This window comes from Hyla sarda, chromosome 8, assembly GCF_029499605.1.
Source record: "Hyla sarda isolate aHylSar1 chromosome 8, aHylSar1.hap1, whole genome shotgun sequence".
NCBI classification, from domain to species: domain Eukaryota; kingdom Metazoa; phylum Chordata; class Amphibia; order Anura; family Hylidae; genus Hyla; species Hyla sarda.
Window position 1 is genome coordinate 13,441,555 of NC_079196.1, and position 18,618 is coordinate 13,460,172.

General features: G+C 47.6%; 1 protein-coding gene across 1 annotated transcript in view; it reads left to right on the forward strand.

The window, feature by feature from the left end:
• SCTR (secretin receptor) overlaps nt 1–18,618 on the forward strand; it is a 57,197-nt gene that overhangs the window by 29,817 nt on the left and 8,762 nt on the right. Inside the window, exons 7-11 of the mRNA XM_056534013.1 lie at nt 5,893–6,046; nt 6,123–6,183; nt 11,622–11,691; nt 12,859–12,950; nt 13,862–14,000. Of these exons, the coding sequence (XP_056389988.1) occupies nt 5,893–6,046; nt 6,123–6,183; nt 11,622–11,691; nt 12,859–12,950; nt 13,862–14,000 (516 nt within the window). The remainder of the gene's footprint in view (nt 1–5,892; nt 6,047–6,122; nt 6,184–11,621; nt 11,692–12,858; nt 12,951–13,861; nt 14,001–18,618) is intronic.

Below are 18,618 nucleotides of genomic sequence, written 5' to 3' on the forward strand. Positions count from 1 at the left end.
GGTGACTAGGGGTTATCTCAGCAAGCGGACCCCAACGGTACCAAGGAACCCTGACTTTGGGGACCCAGCAAACCAGGTACAGTATGAAATACAGTACCGGGACACCACAAGCCCCCTTACTTAAGATAAGTCGACCCCGACATCTGTCCCCTAAGGCAGAGGGACAAAGTCCGAAAGTTCTTTAACAGTCCTGGGCATAATTTTAAATGTCTATTAGGCAGGCTGTATGAACACAACAAGAGAGTCTTTGCACATAATAAATGTCCTTAGAAGCTCTGAAGAAATTAGTATGATTATTTTTTTTCTTTTATGTTTTATGCAAAAAAAATCATACAATTTTTGATGTACAAACATGAGTACTGATAAACTCACGAACAGGATTGTATTGTTCATGAATTTAGTAACAGGATGATATTATCAAACATTAGATACATCCTAACATTTTTACTTATTTTACTTTTTCTTTTTCTCTTGACTCACTAGAAGTATTATATACCAGATATTATAAATCTCACTTGACATTTTTATTTGCCACATTAGTTACCTGTTTAGCACACTGGAGTTCTACTGGCTTGCCTGAGGCTGTCTGACCAATAACTAGCTACTAGGGTCCATTAGCTACACGCACTTATCCCTAGAACTCACCAGATAAACCTTACCTAGGTTACCTTTATTAAATACGTGTACACTTAGGCTTACAGGAGCGCCTTCTGGCCAGGAAGAGCATCCTGAACACGTAAAAAGAGGAGAGAACAAGTTAGTGTACAAACAGTGGTAGGAACTGATTAATGACATATGCTACAGTCCCTAAAGTTTTGTATTTTTGGTTACTTAGAATGTGAGATATTTTGTTTTGTGTACTGAATTTAGTATGAGGTAGGTACACTGAAGTGACTGTATTATGTACTATGTGTACATGAATTATTTGAAGAGTCAGTCCTGGTATCTGAGGGGTAGATTACCCTGAGAGAGCCACCTACATACAGCTACTACAAGGAGTCCACAGAACGCAGCTAGCACAATTTAGCCGGGCAAACACTTACGAATCTCCTAAGGCTCCTAAAGCTTGATGGTTGCATAGATAACTCAAAACCGCCTTAGCAAAGTTCTGCTAGGTGCTTCCTTGAACGTTGAAACAGTCTGTGGAGACAAAACTGAAATTAAACATGAGAGTCAACCCTTAAAAGAAGCTCTTCCTAAGACGTCCCGCTCCTCTGATAGAACCCCGGCCCCTTTTAACTTCTGAACATGGCAAAGAGTCCTTGACGGGGTTGATGGTGGTGTCCCACACCACATTAGAGAGGGAAGACTGGAATACTGAAGGGTTGACATTGACCATGTAATTCATGGCCGCTGCTGCTGATGCCAATGGCACAATGGTTGGTGCCGGTTGATTCGGCCCCACCTCCTTGCAAGGAGTGGGCCGCGGCACATGCGTGGGTGCCTGATGAATAGGCCAAACCTCCTTCATAGGAGTAGGCCTAGGCACATTACAAGGCATAGGGACGTCTAGATGCTGTGGATGAGGACCTCTGTTGTGGGAGGCAATGGGGATGGACCTCTTCGGCCTCATTCCATGCGGATCCACCTCCCAGAATGGAATCTGGGTTGGAGCTGCAGGTCTGGTGACTGCGGCAGCTTACTCTCCTCACAGACCCTGGACAGGCGTGAATTCAACTATCTCTCCCACCTCCAGTGAATGAAACTTCTTGTGTAGATAAGGTCTCTAGCCAGCCCGACGGTTTACTAGGATGGTGCACCCGGTCCGACAATCAATAAGGGTACCATAACCTCTGGCCTTGTTGAACTTGGCCACTGTAACACGGCGGCGCTCCAACAGTTTTTCCCCTTCTCAGGGATAGTCCCACATGCGGATGTAGAGGGCCTCTAAGTCCTTGGTATTCTACTGGTAGCGGGTCCTCTCTTCACAGGGCAGATGGACATGTTTGGGTGTATAGAGTGCCCTATGTCGGGCTTTAAGCTGTTCCATAAGTTTGGCCATTTTGGCCTCATGGCGGGCTTTTTCCCATTGTGCCGTGGGAATCGGTGAAAGTGGCTTACCGGGTTCAGGGAGAACAGTCTTGTGCACATACTCAATCAGCTCCGGTTCATCCCCGATTACCCACTTAGGCAACTTGGGTGAGCGCGGTCGTGCACTCTGCAAAGTTAAATCGGAAAAGGGTGCCTCTGGCTCCGGGCTGGAGGAGGAAGAAAATGCAGCTTGTTTTGGGTACTTACAGAAGATTCCTCCGACGGGATCTCAGCCCATGAACCCCATGTCCGGTGGTGAGGGGACAGTCTCACCAGTGATGCCACTCTTGGTGTCCTGGCATATTCTCCTGGAGGGGTGTCCGGCCAGTCATCATCGTCGTCGGGCAACGGGGGTAGTTCAAAAGCCCCCTCCATGTCCAGCGACAACTGCTGCAGACGGTCGACAATATGCTGGAATAGTTGGGCTGCGACCGCCACAACTTTCCCCTGCTCCGGTGCCATCTTGGGGCTCTCACTATGTGGAATGCTGCTCTCCGCCATGTCTGTACTCTCTTTCTCTTCCTGGTGCAGACTGAAGAGGTCGCTGTGCAGGGCTCCTGCTATAATTGGCTTCTACAAAATGGACACCAACCGGAAGGACGTCATCGGTGCAGCCCCGACTTCCGGTCCCCCAGCAAACAGCAGTGAATTTAAGTTCCCCTTTGGCTTCAAGTTCCCCTTTGGCTTTTTTTGCGCGCTTTTCTGGAAGCGGATTAACTCTTGCATTACTGTACGGACCAGAGGATCGTAGCATGAATTCACCCCGTACTTTACACATCTTTGCAGCCAATACATTTTCGCCTCCCCCTTACTTTTCGTGCGCATTTGTCGCACACAGTACCATAAGCAAAGTCCCGTACACTTGAACGAGGTTCACAGTAGATATTATCGGCCGATATTCACGTTTTTTCCCGTTATCGGTATCGGCTTCTAACCTGCCGATAATGCGCAAAACAAGGCGTGCGCACGAATCGCGGGACTTTAGTCCCGGCCCTGGACTTCAGGCCGGGACTGAAGTCCCGCGATTCGTGCGCAAGTGTTGTTTTGCCGTGCGGAGCAATTGCCTGACAGCTGACAGCATGGTGGAGAGGGAGCTGTCAGCTGTCCCGCTCCTCCACTCCCTTACCTTTCTCAAGCTGCTTCATTCTTGCAGTGGGAGTGAGAGCCGCGGGGCGCCATCCACGGCAGGCCGGCGTGATGACATCACATCATCACGCCGGCGCCCGGAGATCACGTCCCTGCAGCTCTCACAGTACAAGAACGTATCAGCGTGTGAGGTGAGCACTGCTCGGGCGCTGTATGGATGGACGGGCAAATATAAGTGAGGGGCACATATCAGGGGGGTATTATATGTGAGGAACACAGGACAGGGGGGATTATATGTGGGGGCACATGACAGCCCCTGTCATGTGCCCATATAATGCCCCCCTGACTTATAATACCCTCTGTCCTGTGCCCCTCACATATAATGCCCCCTTAGGGGGCAGGACATGGGGCATTATATGTGAGGGGCACTGGACAGGGGGCAATATATGTGAGGGGCACAGGACAGGGGGTATTATAAGTCAGGGGGGCATTATATGGGCACATGACAGGAGTGGGCTGTCATGTGCCCCCACATATAATCCCCCCGTCATGTGCCCCTCATACATAATACCACCTGTCCTGTGACCCCCACATATAATGCCCCATGTCCTGGGGTTCCTCACATACAATGCCCCCATCATGTGCCCCCACATATAATGCCCCCTGACATGTGCCCCTCATATAATGCCCCCTGACATGTGCCCCTCATATAATGCCCCATGTCCTGTGCCCCTCACATATAATACCCCCTGTTCTGCACCCTCAGGGGGCATTATATGTGAGGTGCACAGCACATGGGGCATTATATATGAGGGGCACAGGACAGGGGGTATTATAAGTCAGGGGGGCTTTATACAGGCAGGGGGAGAGAAGCAAGTGGTGGCAGCGGTCTATGGCACCGCAAAAGCCGCTACAGTTCATTGATTTAAAGTGCCCGCTTTAAATCAATGACCTGCAGCGGCTTCAGGGGCGGGGGGGGGGAGAGAAATAGCTGATAATTTATACCGGAATATCGGCCTTAACCTCCACAGATTATCGGTATCGATATCGGCCCTAAAAAATCGATATTGGTCGATCCCTAGTTCACAGTACATGAATAAAGTTCTTCACATGGGGGGAGTACTCTGTTAATGGTGGCAACAGCTGTAGGCACACACCCTTATCCTATTCGTGACGCCAAAAAGCTATGTGGTAAGCTTGTGGGGGTATAGGATATACGGAGTGTAGCTGTGCAGTGATGAAAGGGTGCTGGTTTAACCCTTAACTTTTGTGACGCCAGGGTGAGGGCTCCTCAATATATGCTTGTCCTATCGCCACCCGTCCCAAAAACGATAGGGAGGAATAAATGATTGTCCACAACCGGAGATTCAGAAAACTTTACTGCAGATTTTATGCAGAGGTAAAACAGGAACAGTCTTTACATATGTACAGTCTATGAGGATCCTGACAGTTGGTTGGGACCTTATGAGTATAAGCTCTGGAGATTGATTTATGCTGTTCCGCTGGATTTAGGGGATTGGTTTTAGGTCCAGCAGTCACGCAAGCTTTAGCGGGGATTTGATTTAGTAACTCACGGTTAGTAAGTTGCGGGATTGTGAGGCTTCCGGCCTGGTTTTGCCTGGTAAGTCGCACGGATCTCCTCTCTCTGCTAGAACCCAAGAGATGCTGCTTGCTTTGCAGCTCAGGAGCAAGAGAAGAGCCAGAGGATTGGCTGGCAGCTCCCTTATATGGGCAGGGGCTGGCCTTGAGCTGATTGGTTCATCCCAACTGTCAGTCCTTTACACAAAGCATTATGGTAGAACATGTGACTACCCACGTGACCTGGAAGGTCCTTTAGCATACCATAACAGTAGAAACATAAGTCATGTGACCTAAGGTCCTGCAGACACTATATAGATCAATACATTACACTAATTATATACATGTAACACATAAAATTAAAGAACAAAGAGGTGACTAGGGGTTATCTCAGCAAGCGGACCCCAACGTTACCAAGGAACTCTGACTTTGGGGACCCAGCACACCAGGTACAGTATTAAATACAGTACCGGGACACCACATTTATATACAGTGTCGTCTTTGCTATTCATTGTATTATGTGGCTAAAATCTTGCAGCAATGCAGCCAAGTATAGAAGTGTGAAACACAATTACCCCAGAGCACATGGCCTGAGGTACAGATATTCCCTAAAACGTAACTTTTATTGATATGTATTAAATTAATGGTGCTCAAGGTGAGTTTAAAAATACATGTACTATATATCTGCCCATTGTCATCATATTAACAGGTGGCACACCACTCTCTATAAGTACTAATAGTGGGAGAACAATACATAGTCCCACATTGAGTGGTAAAATACATATGCCACTCAATGTGGGACTATGTATTGTTCTCCCACTATTAGTACTTATAGAGAGTGGTGTGCCACCTGTTAATATGATGAGAATGGGCATATATATATATATATATATATATATATATATATATATATATATATAAATATATATATAGTACATGTATTTTTAAACTCACCCTGAGCACCATTAGTTTGTTTCTGTTTAATACATATCAATAAAAGTAAAATTTTAGGGAATCCTACCATGTAGGGATATCTGTACCCCAGGCCATGTGCTCTGGGGTAATTGTGTTTCAGTTAATCAGATCCCGGATTGCCCTTTGGGGCATTTGTGATTAGCAAGTATAAAGGTCAGACATCTGCAGTCCAGGGGTGCACAGTATCCCCCCTTATAGGGTCCTGTGTTATTCCCTCCCCAGGAGGACTGTCACTACGTCATGATCTTCTTCCAGTACTGTATAATGGCCAATTACAGCTGGCTGCTGGTGGAGGGGCTCTACCTGCACACGCTGCTCGTCGTCTCCTTCTTCTCTGAGTGGAAGTATTTCTGCTGGTACATCGCCCTCGGGTGGGGTAAGTGCACATTGCAGAGGGGTGAGGGCTGATCCCAGGAGCCGGACCCCAACTCATCCTGTTCTGTATATTACAGGGTCTCCCTTGGTCTTTATCATCGCCTGGTCCATATGCCGGCAGGTGTACGAGAACACTGGGTGAGCACCCCATAAATCTACTTATATTATCCTCCATCTATAATACACCTTCATTATATTAACCCCACCTCCTATGATATTACCCATAACTCCCCTGCATTATAACATTCATATATCTGTTATATTACCCATAGCCACCCTATTATATTACCATTAACCCCTGCCATTATAATACCAATAATCACCTCCATTATATTGCCTATAACCTTCACCATTACATTACCCATAATCACCTCATTATATTACCTATAACCCTCACCATTACATTACCCATAATCACCTCCATTATATTACCCATAACCCTCACCATTACATTACCCATAATCACCTCCATTATATTACCCATAACCCTCACCATTACATTACCCATAATCACCTCCATTATATTACCCATAGCCCTCACCATTACATTACCCATAATCACCTCTATTATATTACCCATAACCCTCACCATTACATTACCCATAATTACCTCCATTATATTACCCATAACCCTCACCATTATATTACCCATAATCACCTCCATTATATTAGCCATAACCCTAACCATTACATTACCCATAATCACCTCCATTATATTACCCATAACCCTCACCATTACATTACCCATAATCACCTCCATTATATTACCCATAACCCTCACCATTACATTACCCATAATCACCTCCATTATATTACCCATAACCCTCACCATTACATTACCCATAATCACCTCATTATATTACCCATAACCCTAACCATTACATTACCCATAATCACCTCCATTATATTACCCATAACCCTCACCATTACATTACCCATAATCACCTCATTATATTACCCATAACCCTCACCCTTACATTACCAATAATCACCTCCATTATATTACCTATAACCCTCACCATTACATTACCCATAATCACCTCCATTATATTACCCATAACCCTCACCATTACATTACCCATAATCACCTCATTATATTACCTATAACCCTCACCATTACATTACCCATAATCACCTCATTATATTACCCATAACCCTCACCATTACATTACCAATAATCACCTCCATTATATTGCCTATAACCCTCACCATTACATTACCCATAATCACCTCCATTATATTACCTATAACCCTCACCATTACATTACCCATAATAACCTCATTATATTACCCATAACCCTCACCATTACATTACCCATAATCACCTCCATTATATTACCCATAACCCTCACCATTACATTACCCATAATCACATCCATTATATAACCCATAACCCTCACCATTACATTACCCATAATCACCTCATTATATTACCTATAACCCTCACCATTACATTACCCATAATCACCTCCATTATATTACCTATAACCCTCACCATTACATTACCCATAATCATCTCCATTATATTACCCATAATCCTCACCATTACATTACCCATAATCACCTCATTATATTACCTATAACTCTCACCATTACATTACCCATAATCACCTCATTATATTACCCATAACCCTAACCATTACATTACCAATAATCACCTCCATTATATTGCCTATAACCCTCACCATTACATTACCCATAATCACCTCATTATATTACCCATAACCCTCACCATTACATTACCCATAATCACCTCCATTATATTACCTATAACCCTCACCATTACATTACCCATAATCATCTCCATTATATTACCCATAATCCTCACCATTACATTACCCATAATCACCTCATTATATTACCTATAACTCTCACCATTACATTACCCATAATCACCTCATTATATTACCCATAACCCTAACCATTACATTACCAATAATCACCTCCATTATATTGCCTATAACCCTCACCATTACATTACCCATAATCACCTCCATTATATTACCCATAACCCTCACCATTACATTACCCATAATCACCTCCATTATATTACCCATAACCCTCACCATTACATTACCCATAATCACCTCATTATATTACCCATAACCCTCACCATTACATTACCCATAATCACCTCTATTATATTACCTATAACCCTCACCATTACATTTCCCATAATCACCTCCATTATATTGCCTATAACCCTCACCATTACATTACCCATAATCACCTCATTATATTACCCATAACCCTCACCATTACATTACCCATAATCACCTCTATTATATTACCTATAACCCTCACCATTACATTACCCATAATCACCTCATTATATTACCTATAACCCTCACCATTACATTTCCCATAATCACCTCCATTATATTACCTATAACCCTCACCATTACATTACCCATAATCACCTCCATTATATTACCCATAACCCTCACCATTACATTTCCCATAATCACCTCCATTATATTGCCTATAACCCTCACCATTACATTACCCATAATCACCTCCAATATATTACCCATAACCCTCACCATTACATTACCCATAATTACCTCCATTATATTACCTATAACCCTCACCATTACATTACCCATAATCACCTCCATTATATTACCCATAACCATTACCATTACATTACCCATAATCACCTCATTATATTACCCATAACCCTCACCATTACATTACCCATAATCACCTCTATTATATTACCTATAACCCTCACCATTACATTACCCATAATCACCTCATTATATTACCTATAACCCTGACCATTACATTACCCATAATCACCTCCATTATATTACCCATAACCATCCCCATTACATTACCCATAATCACCTCCATTATATTACCTATAACCCTCACCATTACATTACCCATAATCACCTCATTATATTACCTATAACCCTCACCATTACATTACCCATAATCACCTCCATTATATTACCCATAACCCTCACCATTACATTACCCATAACCCTCACCATTACATTACCCATAATCACCTCCATTATATTACCCATAACCCTCACCATTACATTACCCATAATCACCTCCATTATATTACCCATAACCCTCACCATTACATTACCCATAATCACCTCCATTATATTACCCATAACCCTCACCATTACATTACCCATAATCACCTCTATTATATTACCTATAACCCTCACCATTACATTACCCATAATCACCTCCATTATATTACCCATAACCCTCACCATTACATTACCCATAATCACCTCCATTATATTACCTATAACCCTCACCATTACATTACCCATAATCACCTCCATTATATTACCCATAACCCTCACCATTACATTACCCATAATCACCTCATTATATTACCCATAACCCTCACCATTACATTACCCATAATCACCTCCATTATATTACCCATAACCCTCACCATTACATTACCCATAATCACCTCTATTATATTACCTATAACCCTCACCATTACATTACCCATAATCACCTCTATTATATTACCCATAACCCTCACCATTACATTACCCATAATCACCTCATTATATTACCTATAACCCTCACCATTACATTACTCATAATCACCTCCATTATATTACCTATAACCCTCACCATTACATTTCCCATAATCACCTCATTATATTACCCATAACCCTCACCATTACATTACCCATAATCACCTCCATTATATTACCTATAACCCTCACCATTACATTTCCCATAATCACCTCCATTATATTGCCTATAACCCTCACCATTACATTACCCATAATCACCTCTATTTTATTACCTATAACCTTCACCATTACATTACCCATAATCACCTCCATTATATTACCCATAACCCTAACCATTACATTTCCCATAATCACCTCCATTATATTACCCATAACCCTCACCATTACATTACCCATAATCACCTCCATTATATTACCCATAACCCTCACCATTACATTACCCATAATCACCTCTATTATATTACCCATAACCCTCACCATTACATTACCCATAATCACCTCATTATATTACCTATAACCCTCACCATTACATTACTCATAATCACCTCCATTATATTACCTATAACCCTCACCATTACATTTCCCATAATCACCTCATTATATTACCCATAACCCTCACCATTACATTACCCATAATCACCTCCATTATATTACCTATAACCCTCACCATTACATTTCCCATAATCACCTCCATTATATTGCCTATAACCCTCACCATTACATTACCCATAATCACCTCTATTTTATTACCTATAACCTTCACCATTACATTACCCATAATCACCTCCATTATATTACCCATAACCCTAACCATTACATTTCCCATAATCACCTCCATTATATTACCCATAACCCTCACCATTACATTACCCATAATCACCTCCATTATATTACCCATAACCCTCACCATTACATTACCCATAATCACCTCTATTATATTACCCATAACCCTCACCATTACATTACCCATAATCACCTCATTATATTACCTATAACCCTCACCATTACATTACTCATAATCACCTCCATTATATTACCTATAACCCTCACCATTACATTTCCCATAATCACCTCATTATATTACCCATAACCCTCACCATTACATTACCCATAATCACCTCCATTATATTACCTATAACCCTCACCATTACATTTCCCATAATCACCTCCATTATATTGCCTATAACCCTCACCATTACATTACCCATAATCACCTCTATTTTATTACCTATAACCTTCACCATTACATTACCCATAATCACCTCTATTATATTACCCATAACCCTAACCATTACATTTCCCATAATCCCCTCCATTATATTACCCATAACCCTCACCATTACATTACTCATAATCAGCTCTATTATATTACCCATAACCCTCACCATTACATTACCCATAATCACCTCCATTACATTACCCATAATCACCTCCATTATATTGCCTATAACCCTCACCATTACATTACCCATAATCACCTCCATTATATTACCTATAACCCTCACCATTACATTACCCATAATCACCTCCATTATATTACCCATAACCCTCACCATTACATTACCCATAATCGCCTCCATTATATTACCCATAACCCTCACCATTACATTACCCATAATCGCCTTCATTATATTACCCATAACCCTCACCATTACATTACCCATAATCACCTCCATTATGTTACCCATAACCCTCACCATTACATTACCCATAATCACCTCCATTATGTTACCCATAACCCTCACCATTACATTACCCATAATCACCTCCATTATCTTACCCATAACCCTTACCAATACAGTACCCACAATCAGCTCTATTATATTACCCATAACCCTAACCATTACGTTACCCATAATCACCTCATTATATTACCCATAACCCTCACCATTACCACTAACCCCTCCATAATATTACCCATAATCCCTCCATAATATTACCCATAACCCCTCCATAATATTGTCCATAACCCCAGGTAATCATCAGGGTCTCTTAATAGTAAAGGCTGAGGCTCCGTTTTTGTTCCCCCGTCACTTATGGCTTCTCTTTCAGCTGCTGGAACATTAACTCCAATGCCAGCGTGTGGTGGATAATCCGCGGACCAGTCATTCTGTCCATATTTGTAAGTTATATGTTGTCACCTGTCAGGGACTGCAGGGAGGTATTCCCAGCTATGAAAGGCTTCAGGGAGGTGTTCTCAGCTGTCAGGGACTGCAGGGAGGTGTTCTCAGGTGTCAGGGGCTGCAGGGAGGTGTTCTCAGGTGTCAGGGGCTGCAGGGAGGTGTTCTCAGCTGTCAGAGGCTGCAGGGAGGTGTTCTCAGCTGTCAGAGGCTGCAGGGAGGTGTTCTCAGCTATCAGAGGCCGCAGGGAGGTGTTCTCAGCTGTCAGAGGCTGCAGGGAGGTGTTTTAGCTGTCAGATGCTACAGGGAGGTGTTCTCAGCTGTCAGAGGCTGCAGGGAGGTGTTCTCAGCTGTCAGAGGCTGCAGGGAGGTGTTCTCAGCTGTCAGAGGCTGCAGGGAGGTGTTTTAGCTGTCAGATGCTACAGGGAGGTGTTCTCAGCTGTCAGAGGCTGCAGGGAGGTGTTCTCAGCTGTCAGATGCTACAGGGAGGTGTTCTCAGCTGTCAGAGGCTACAGGGAGGTGTTCTCAGCTGTCAGAGGCCGCAGGGAGGTGTTCTCAGCTGTCAGAGGCGGCAGGGAGGTGTTCTCAGCTGTCAGAGGCCGCAGGGAGGTGTTGTCAGCTGTCAGAGGCTGCAGGGAGGTGTTCTCAGATTTTAGAGGCTGCAGGGAGGTGTTCTCAGCTGTCAGAGGCTGCAGGGAGGTGTTCTTCGCTGTCAGAGGCTGCAGGGAGGTGTTCTCAGCTGTCAGAGGCTGCAGGGAGGTGTTCTCAGCAGTCAGAGGCCGCAGGGAGGTGTTCTCAGCTGTCAGAGGCCACAGGGAGGTGTTCTCAGCTGTCAGAGGCCGCAGGGAGGTGTTCACAGCTGTCAGAGGCCACAGGGAGGTGTTCTCATGTGTAAGGGGCCGCAGGGAGGTGTTCTCAGCTGTCAGAGGCCGCAGGGAGGTGTTCACAGCTGTCAGAGGCCACAGGGAGGTGTTCTCATGTGTAAGGGGCCGCAGGGAGGTGTTCTCAGCTGTCAGAGGCTGCAGGGAGGTGTTCACAGCTGTCAGAGGCCACAGGGAGGTGTTCTCATGTGTAAGGGGCCGCAGGGAGGTGTTCTTCGCTGTCAGAGGCTGCAGGGAGGTGTTCTCAGCAGTCATGTACAGCTCTGACCCTTTATGTGTCTCCTTCAGATAAACTTTATTCTGTTTGTGAGAATCATTCGGATTCTGATGAAGAAACTGAGGACGTCAGATGTCTGGGGAAATGACTTCAACCAGTACAAGTGAGTGTGGCCCTCCATGTGGGGCTGTCATGTGTCCATGTGGGGCTGTCATGTGTCCATGTGGGGCTGTCATGTGTCCATGTGGGGCTGTCATGTGTCCATGTGGGGCTGTCATGTGTCCATGTGGGGCTGTCATGTGTCCATGTGGGGCTGTCATGTGTCCATGTGGGGCTGTCATGTGTCCATGTGGGGCTGTCATGTGTCCATGTGGGGCTGTCATGTGTCCATGTGGGGCTGTCATGTGTCCATGTGGGGCTGTCATGTGTCCATGTGGGGCTGTCATGTGTACATGTGGGGCTGTCATGTGTCCATGTGGGGCTGTCATGTGTCCATGTGGGGCTGTCATGTTTCCATGTGGGGCTGTCATATGTCTATGTGGGGCTGTCATGTGTCCATGTGGGGCTGTCATGTGTCCATGTGGGGCTGTCATGTGTCCATGTGGGGCTGTCATGTTTCCATGTGGGGCTGTCATATGTCTATGTGGGGCTGTCATGTTTCCATGTGGGGCTGTCATATGTCTATGTGGGGCTGTCATGTGTCCATGTGGGGCTGTCATGTGTCCATGTGGGGCTGTCATGTGTCCATGTGGGGCTGTCATGTGTCCATGTGGGGCTGTCATGGGCCCCAAGTGTCAGGGTATCTTGTTATAAGCTAAATATGTCTCCCCCACATAGTGATGTCATTGTGAGGAAGTATTGTCACACTTAATAACTGTTGTAGGAATAATGGCGGCCATATTGACTGCCACCCCAATCTTTCCAGGGCTTAGGGTTTTTGCCATTTCTTGAACGGTGAAGAATTGTGCTGATCTCAGCAAAAACAATGATCAGTGGCTGCAATGTGTGACGTTGTGAGTGCCCCCAGGATCAGTGGCCCCCATAGTGCTAATATGTCATGTGTGGTTTTTGCAGGAGATTGGCCAGATCTACTCTCCTCCTCATCCCTCTCTTCGGGATCCATTACATCATCTTCGCCTTCTTCCCAGAGGATGTGAGCAGCGGCACAGTGGAGATCCGCTTATCCTTTGAGTTGGCGCTCGGCTCTTTCCAGGTGATTGCTGATCCCTCAGGTCACAGGGTGTGCTCAGGCGTTCCTTATAACATCAAATAAATCTGACACATTTCATATTTAACATTTAATATTGTGGCACCCCAAATCTGCTGTATAATGGGGGCACTTATCAGGATTGTGACCTAAGTGTGAACAGAGCAGTGTCTCCCGAGGTGTGAAGACAGGGCTGTTGGCACTTGGTTTCCGCTCTAAGGCACCACCATTATGATCTCTCCAATATTATTGGTGTGATGTCATCTCTGTGTCACCTTCATAGTGGTGGAGATGTCTCCTGTGTGACCTTCATAGTGGTGGAGATGTCTCCTGTGTGCCCCCTCTAGTGGTGGAGATGTCTCCTGTGTGCCTCCTCTAGTGGTGGAGAGGTCTCCTGTGTGCCCCCTCTAGTGGTGGAGATGTCTCCTGTGTGCCTCCTCTAGTGGTGGAGATGTCTCCTGTGTGCCTCCTCTAGTGGTGGCGATGTCTCCTGTGTGCCCCCTCTAGTGGTGGAGATGTCTCCTGTGTGCCCCCTCTAGTGGTGGAGATGTCTCCTATGTGCCTCCTCTAGTGGTGGAGATGTCTCCTGTGTGCCCCCAATATTGCTGGGGAGGTCTCCTGTGTACCCCCTCTAGTGGTGGAGATGTCTCCTGTGTGCCCCCTCTAGTGGTGAGGATGTTTGCTGTGTGCCCCCTCTAGTGGTGGAGATGTCTCCTGTGTGCCCCCTCTGGTGGTTATGTCTCCTGTGTGCCCCCTCTAGTAGTGGAGATGTCTCCTGTGTGCCCCCTCTAGTGGTGGAGATGTCTCCTATGTGCCTCCTCTAGTGGTGGAGATGTCTCCTGTGTGCCCCCAATATTGCTGGGGAGGTCTCCTGTGTACCCCCTCTAGTGGTGGAGATGTCTCCTGTGTGCCTCCTCTAGTGGTGGAGATGTCTCCTGTGTGCCCCCTCTAGTGGTGAGGATGTTTGCTGTGTGCCCCCTCTAGTGGTGGAGATGTCTCCTGTGTGCCCCCTCTGGTGGTTATGTCTCCTGTGTGCCCCCTCTAGTAGTGGAGATGTCTCCTGTGTGCCCCCTCTAGTGGTGGAGATGTCTCCTATGTGCCTCCTCTAGTAGTGGAGATGTCTCCTGTGTGCCCCCTCTAGTGGTGGAGATGTCTCCTGTGTGCCCCCTCTAGTGGTGGAGATGTCTCCTGTGTACCCCCTCTAGTGGTGGAGATGTCTCCTGTGTGCCCCCTCTGGTGGTTATGTCTCCTGTGTGCCCCCTCTAGTAGTGGAGATGTCTCCTGTGTGCCCCCTCTAGTGGTGGAGATGTCTCCTGTGTGCCTCCTTTAGTGGTGAGGATGTCTCCTGTGTGCCCCCTCTAGTGGTGGGGATCTCTCCTGTGTGCCCCCTCTAGTGGTGAGGATGTTTGCTGTGTGCCCCCTCTAGTGGTGAGGATGTTTGCTGTGTGCCTCCTCTAGTGGTGGAGATGTCTCCTGTGTGCCTCCTCTAGTGGTGGTGATGGCTCCTGTGTGCCCCCTCTAGTGGTGGGGATGTCTCCTGTGTGCCCCCTCTAGTGGTGAGGATGTCTCCTGTGTGCCCCCTCTAGTGGTGGGGATGTCTCCTGTGTGCCCCCTCTAGTGGTGGGGATGTCTCCTGTGTGCCCCCTCTAGTGGTGGAGATGTCTCCTGTGTGCCTCCTCTAGTGGTGGAGATGTCTCCTGTATGCCCCCTCTAGTGGTGGAGATGTCTCCTGTGTGCCTCCTCTAGTGGTGGAGATGTCTCCTGTATGCCTCCTCTAGTGGTGGAGATGTCTCCTGTGTGCCCCCACTAGTGGTGAGGATGTCTCCTGTGTGCCCCCTCTAGTGGTGGGGATCTCTCCTGTGTGCCCCCTCTAGTGGTGGTGATGTCTCCTGTGTGCCCCCTCTAGTGGTGAGGATGTCTCCTGTGTGCCCCCTCTAGTGGTGGAGATGTCTCCTGTGTGCCCCCTCTGGTGGTTATGTCTCCTGTGTGCCCCCTCTAGTAGTGGAGATGTCTCCTGTGTGCCCCCTCTAGTGGTGGAGATGTCTCCTGTGTGCCTCCTTTAGTGGTGAGGATGTCTCCTGTGTGCCCCCTCTAGTGGTGGGGATCTCTCGTGTGTGCCCCCTCTAGTGGTGAGGATGTTTGCTGTGTGCCCCCTCTAGTGGTGAGGATGTTTGCTGTGTGCCTCCTCTAGTGGTGGAGATGTCTCCTGTATGCCTCCTCTAGTGGTGGTGATGGCTCCTGTGTGCCCCCTCTAGTGGTGAGGATGTCTCCTGTGTGCCCCCTCTAGTGGTGGGGATGTCTCCTGTGTGCCCCCTCTAGTGGTGGAGATGTCTCCTGTGTGCCTCCTCTAGTGGTGGAGATGTCTCCTGTGTGCCTCCTCTAGTGGTGGAGATGTCTCCTGTGTGCCTCCTCTAGTGGTGGAGATGTCTCCTGTGTGCCTCCTCTAGTGGTGGTGATGTCTCCTGTGTGCCCCCTCTAGTGGTGGAGATGTCTCCTGTGTGCCTCCTCTAGTGGTGGGGATCTCTCCTGTGTGCCTCCTCTAGTGGTGGTGATGTCTCCTGTGTGCCCCCTCTAGTGGTGGAGATGTCTCCTGTGTGCCTCCTCTAGTGGTGAGGATGTCTCCTGTGTGCCCCCTCTAGTGGTGGAGATGTCTCCTGTGGGCCCCCTCTAGTGGTGGAGATGTCTCCTGTGGGCCCCCTCTAGTGGTGGAGATGTCTCCTGTGGGCCCCCTCTAGTGGTGGAGATGTCTCCTGTGGGCCCCCTCTAGTGGTGGAGATGTCTCCTGTGGGCCCCCTCTAGTGGTGGTGATGTCTCCTGTGGGCCCCCTCTAGTGGTGGAGATGTCTCCTGTGGGCCCCCTCTAGTGGTGGAGATGTCTCCTGTGGGCCCCCTCTAGTGGTGGAGATGTCTCCTGTGGGCCCCCTCTAGTGGTGGTGATGTCTCCTGTGGGCCCCCTCTAGTGGTGGTGATGTCTCCTGTGGGCCCCCTCTAGTGGTGGAGATGTCTCCTGTGGGCCCCCTCTAGTGGTGATGTCTCCTGTGGGCCCCCTCTAGTGGTGGAGATGTCTCCTGTGTGTTTCCTCTAGTGGTGGAGATGTCTTCTGTGTGCCTCCTCTAGTGGTGGAGATGTCTCCTGTGTGCCTCCTCTAGTGGTGGAGATGTCTCCTGTGTGCCTCCTCTAGTGGTGGAGATGTCTCCTGTGTGCCTCCTCTAGTGGTGGAGATGTCTCCTGTGTGCCCCCTCTAGTGGTGGGGATGTCTCCTGTGTGCCTCCTCTAGTGGTGGAGATGTCTCCTGTGTGCCCCCTCTTGTGGTGGGGATGTCTCCTGTGTGCCTCCTCTAGTGGTGGAGATGTCTCCTGTGTGCCTCCTCTAGTGGTGGGGATCTCTCCTGTGTGCCCCCTCTAGTGGTGGAGATGTCTCCTGTGTGCCTCCTCTAGTGGTGGAGATGTCTCCTGTATGCCTCCTCTAGTGGTGGTGATGGCTCCTGTGTGCCCCCTCTAGTGGTGAGGATGTCTCCTGTGTGCCTCCTCTAGTGGTGGTGATGTCTCCTGTGTGCCCCCTCTAGTGGTGGAGATGTCTCCTGTGTGCCTCCTCTAGTGGTGGTGATGTCTCCTGTGTGCCTCCTCTAGTGGTGAGGATGTCTCCTGTGTGCCCCCTCTAGTGGTGGAGATGTCTCCTGTGGGCCCCCTCTAGTGGTGGGGATGTCTCCTGTGTGCCCCCTCTAGTGGTGGTGATGTCTCCTGTGTGCCCCCTCTAGTGGTGGAGATGTCTCCTGTGGGCCCCCTCTAGTGGTGAGGATGTCTCCTGTGTGCCCCCTCTAGTGGTGGAGAGGTCTCCTGTGTGCCCCCTCTAGTGGTGGGGATGTCTCCTGTGTGCCCCCTCTAGTGGTGGGGATGTCTCCTGTGTGCCCCCTCTAGTGGTGGAGATGTCTCCTGTGGGCCCCCTCTAGTGGTGGAGATGTCTCCTGTGGGCCCCCTCTAGTGGTGGTGATGTCTCCTGTGGGCCCCCTCTAGTGGTGGAGATGTCTCCTGTGGGCCCCCTCTAGTGGTGGTGATGTCTCCTGTGGGCCCCCTCTAGTGGTGGAGATGTCTCCTGTGGGCCCCCTCTAGTGGTGATGTCTCCTGTGGGCCCCCTCTAGTGGTGGAGATGTCTCCTGTGTGTTTCCTCTAGTGGTGGAGATGTCTTCCGTGTGCCTCCTCTAGTGGTGGAGATGTCTTCTGTGTGCCTCCTCTAGTGGTGGAGATGTCTCCTGTGTGCCTCCTCTAGTGGTGGAGATGTCTCCTGTGTGCCTCCTCTAGTGGAGATGTCTCCTGTGTGCCCCCTCTAGTGGTGGAGATGTCTCCTGTGTGCCTCCTCTAGAGGTGAGGATGTCTTCCGTGTGCCTCCTCTAGTGGTGGAGATGTCTCCTGTGTGCCTCCTCTAGTGGTGGAGATGTCTCCTGTGTGCCCCCTCTAGTGGTGGAGATGTCTCCTGTGTGCCCCCTCTAGTGGTGGAGATGTCTCCTGTGTGCCTCCTCTAGTGGTAAGGATGTTTGCTGTGTTCCTCCTCTAGTGGAGATGTCTCCTGTGTGCCTCCTCTAGTGGAGATGTCTCCTGTGTGCCTCCTCTAGTGGTGGAGATGTCTCC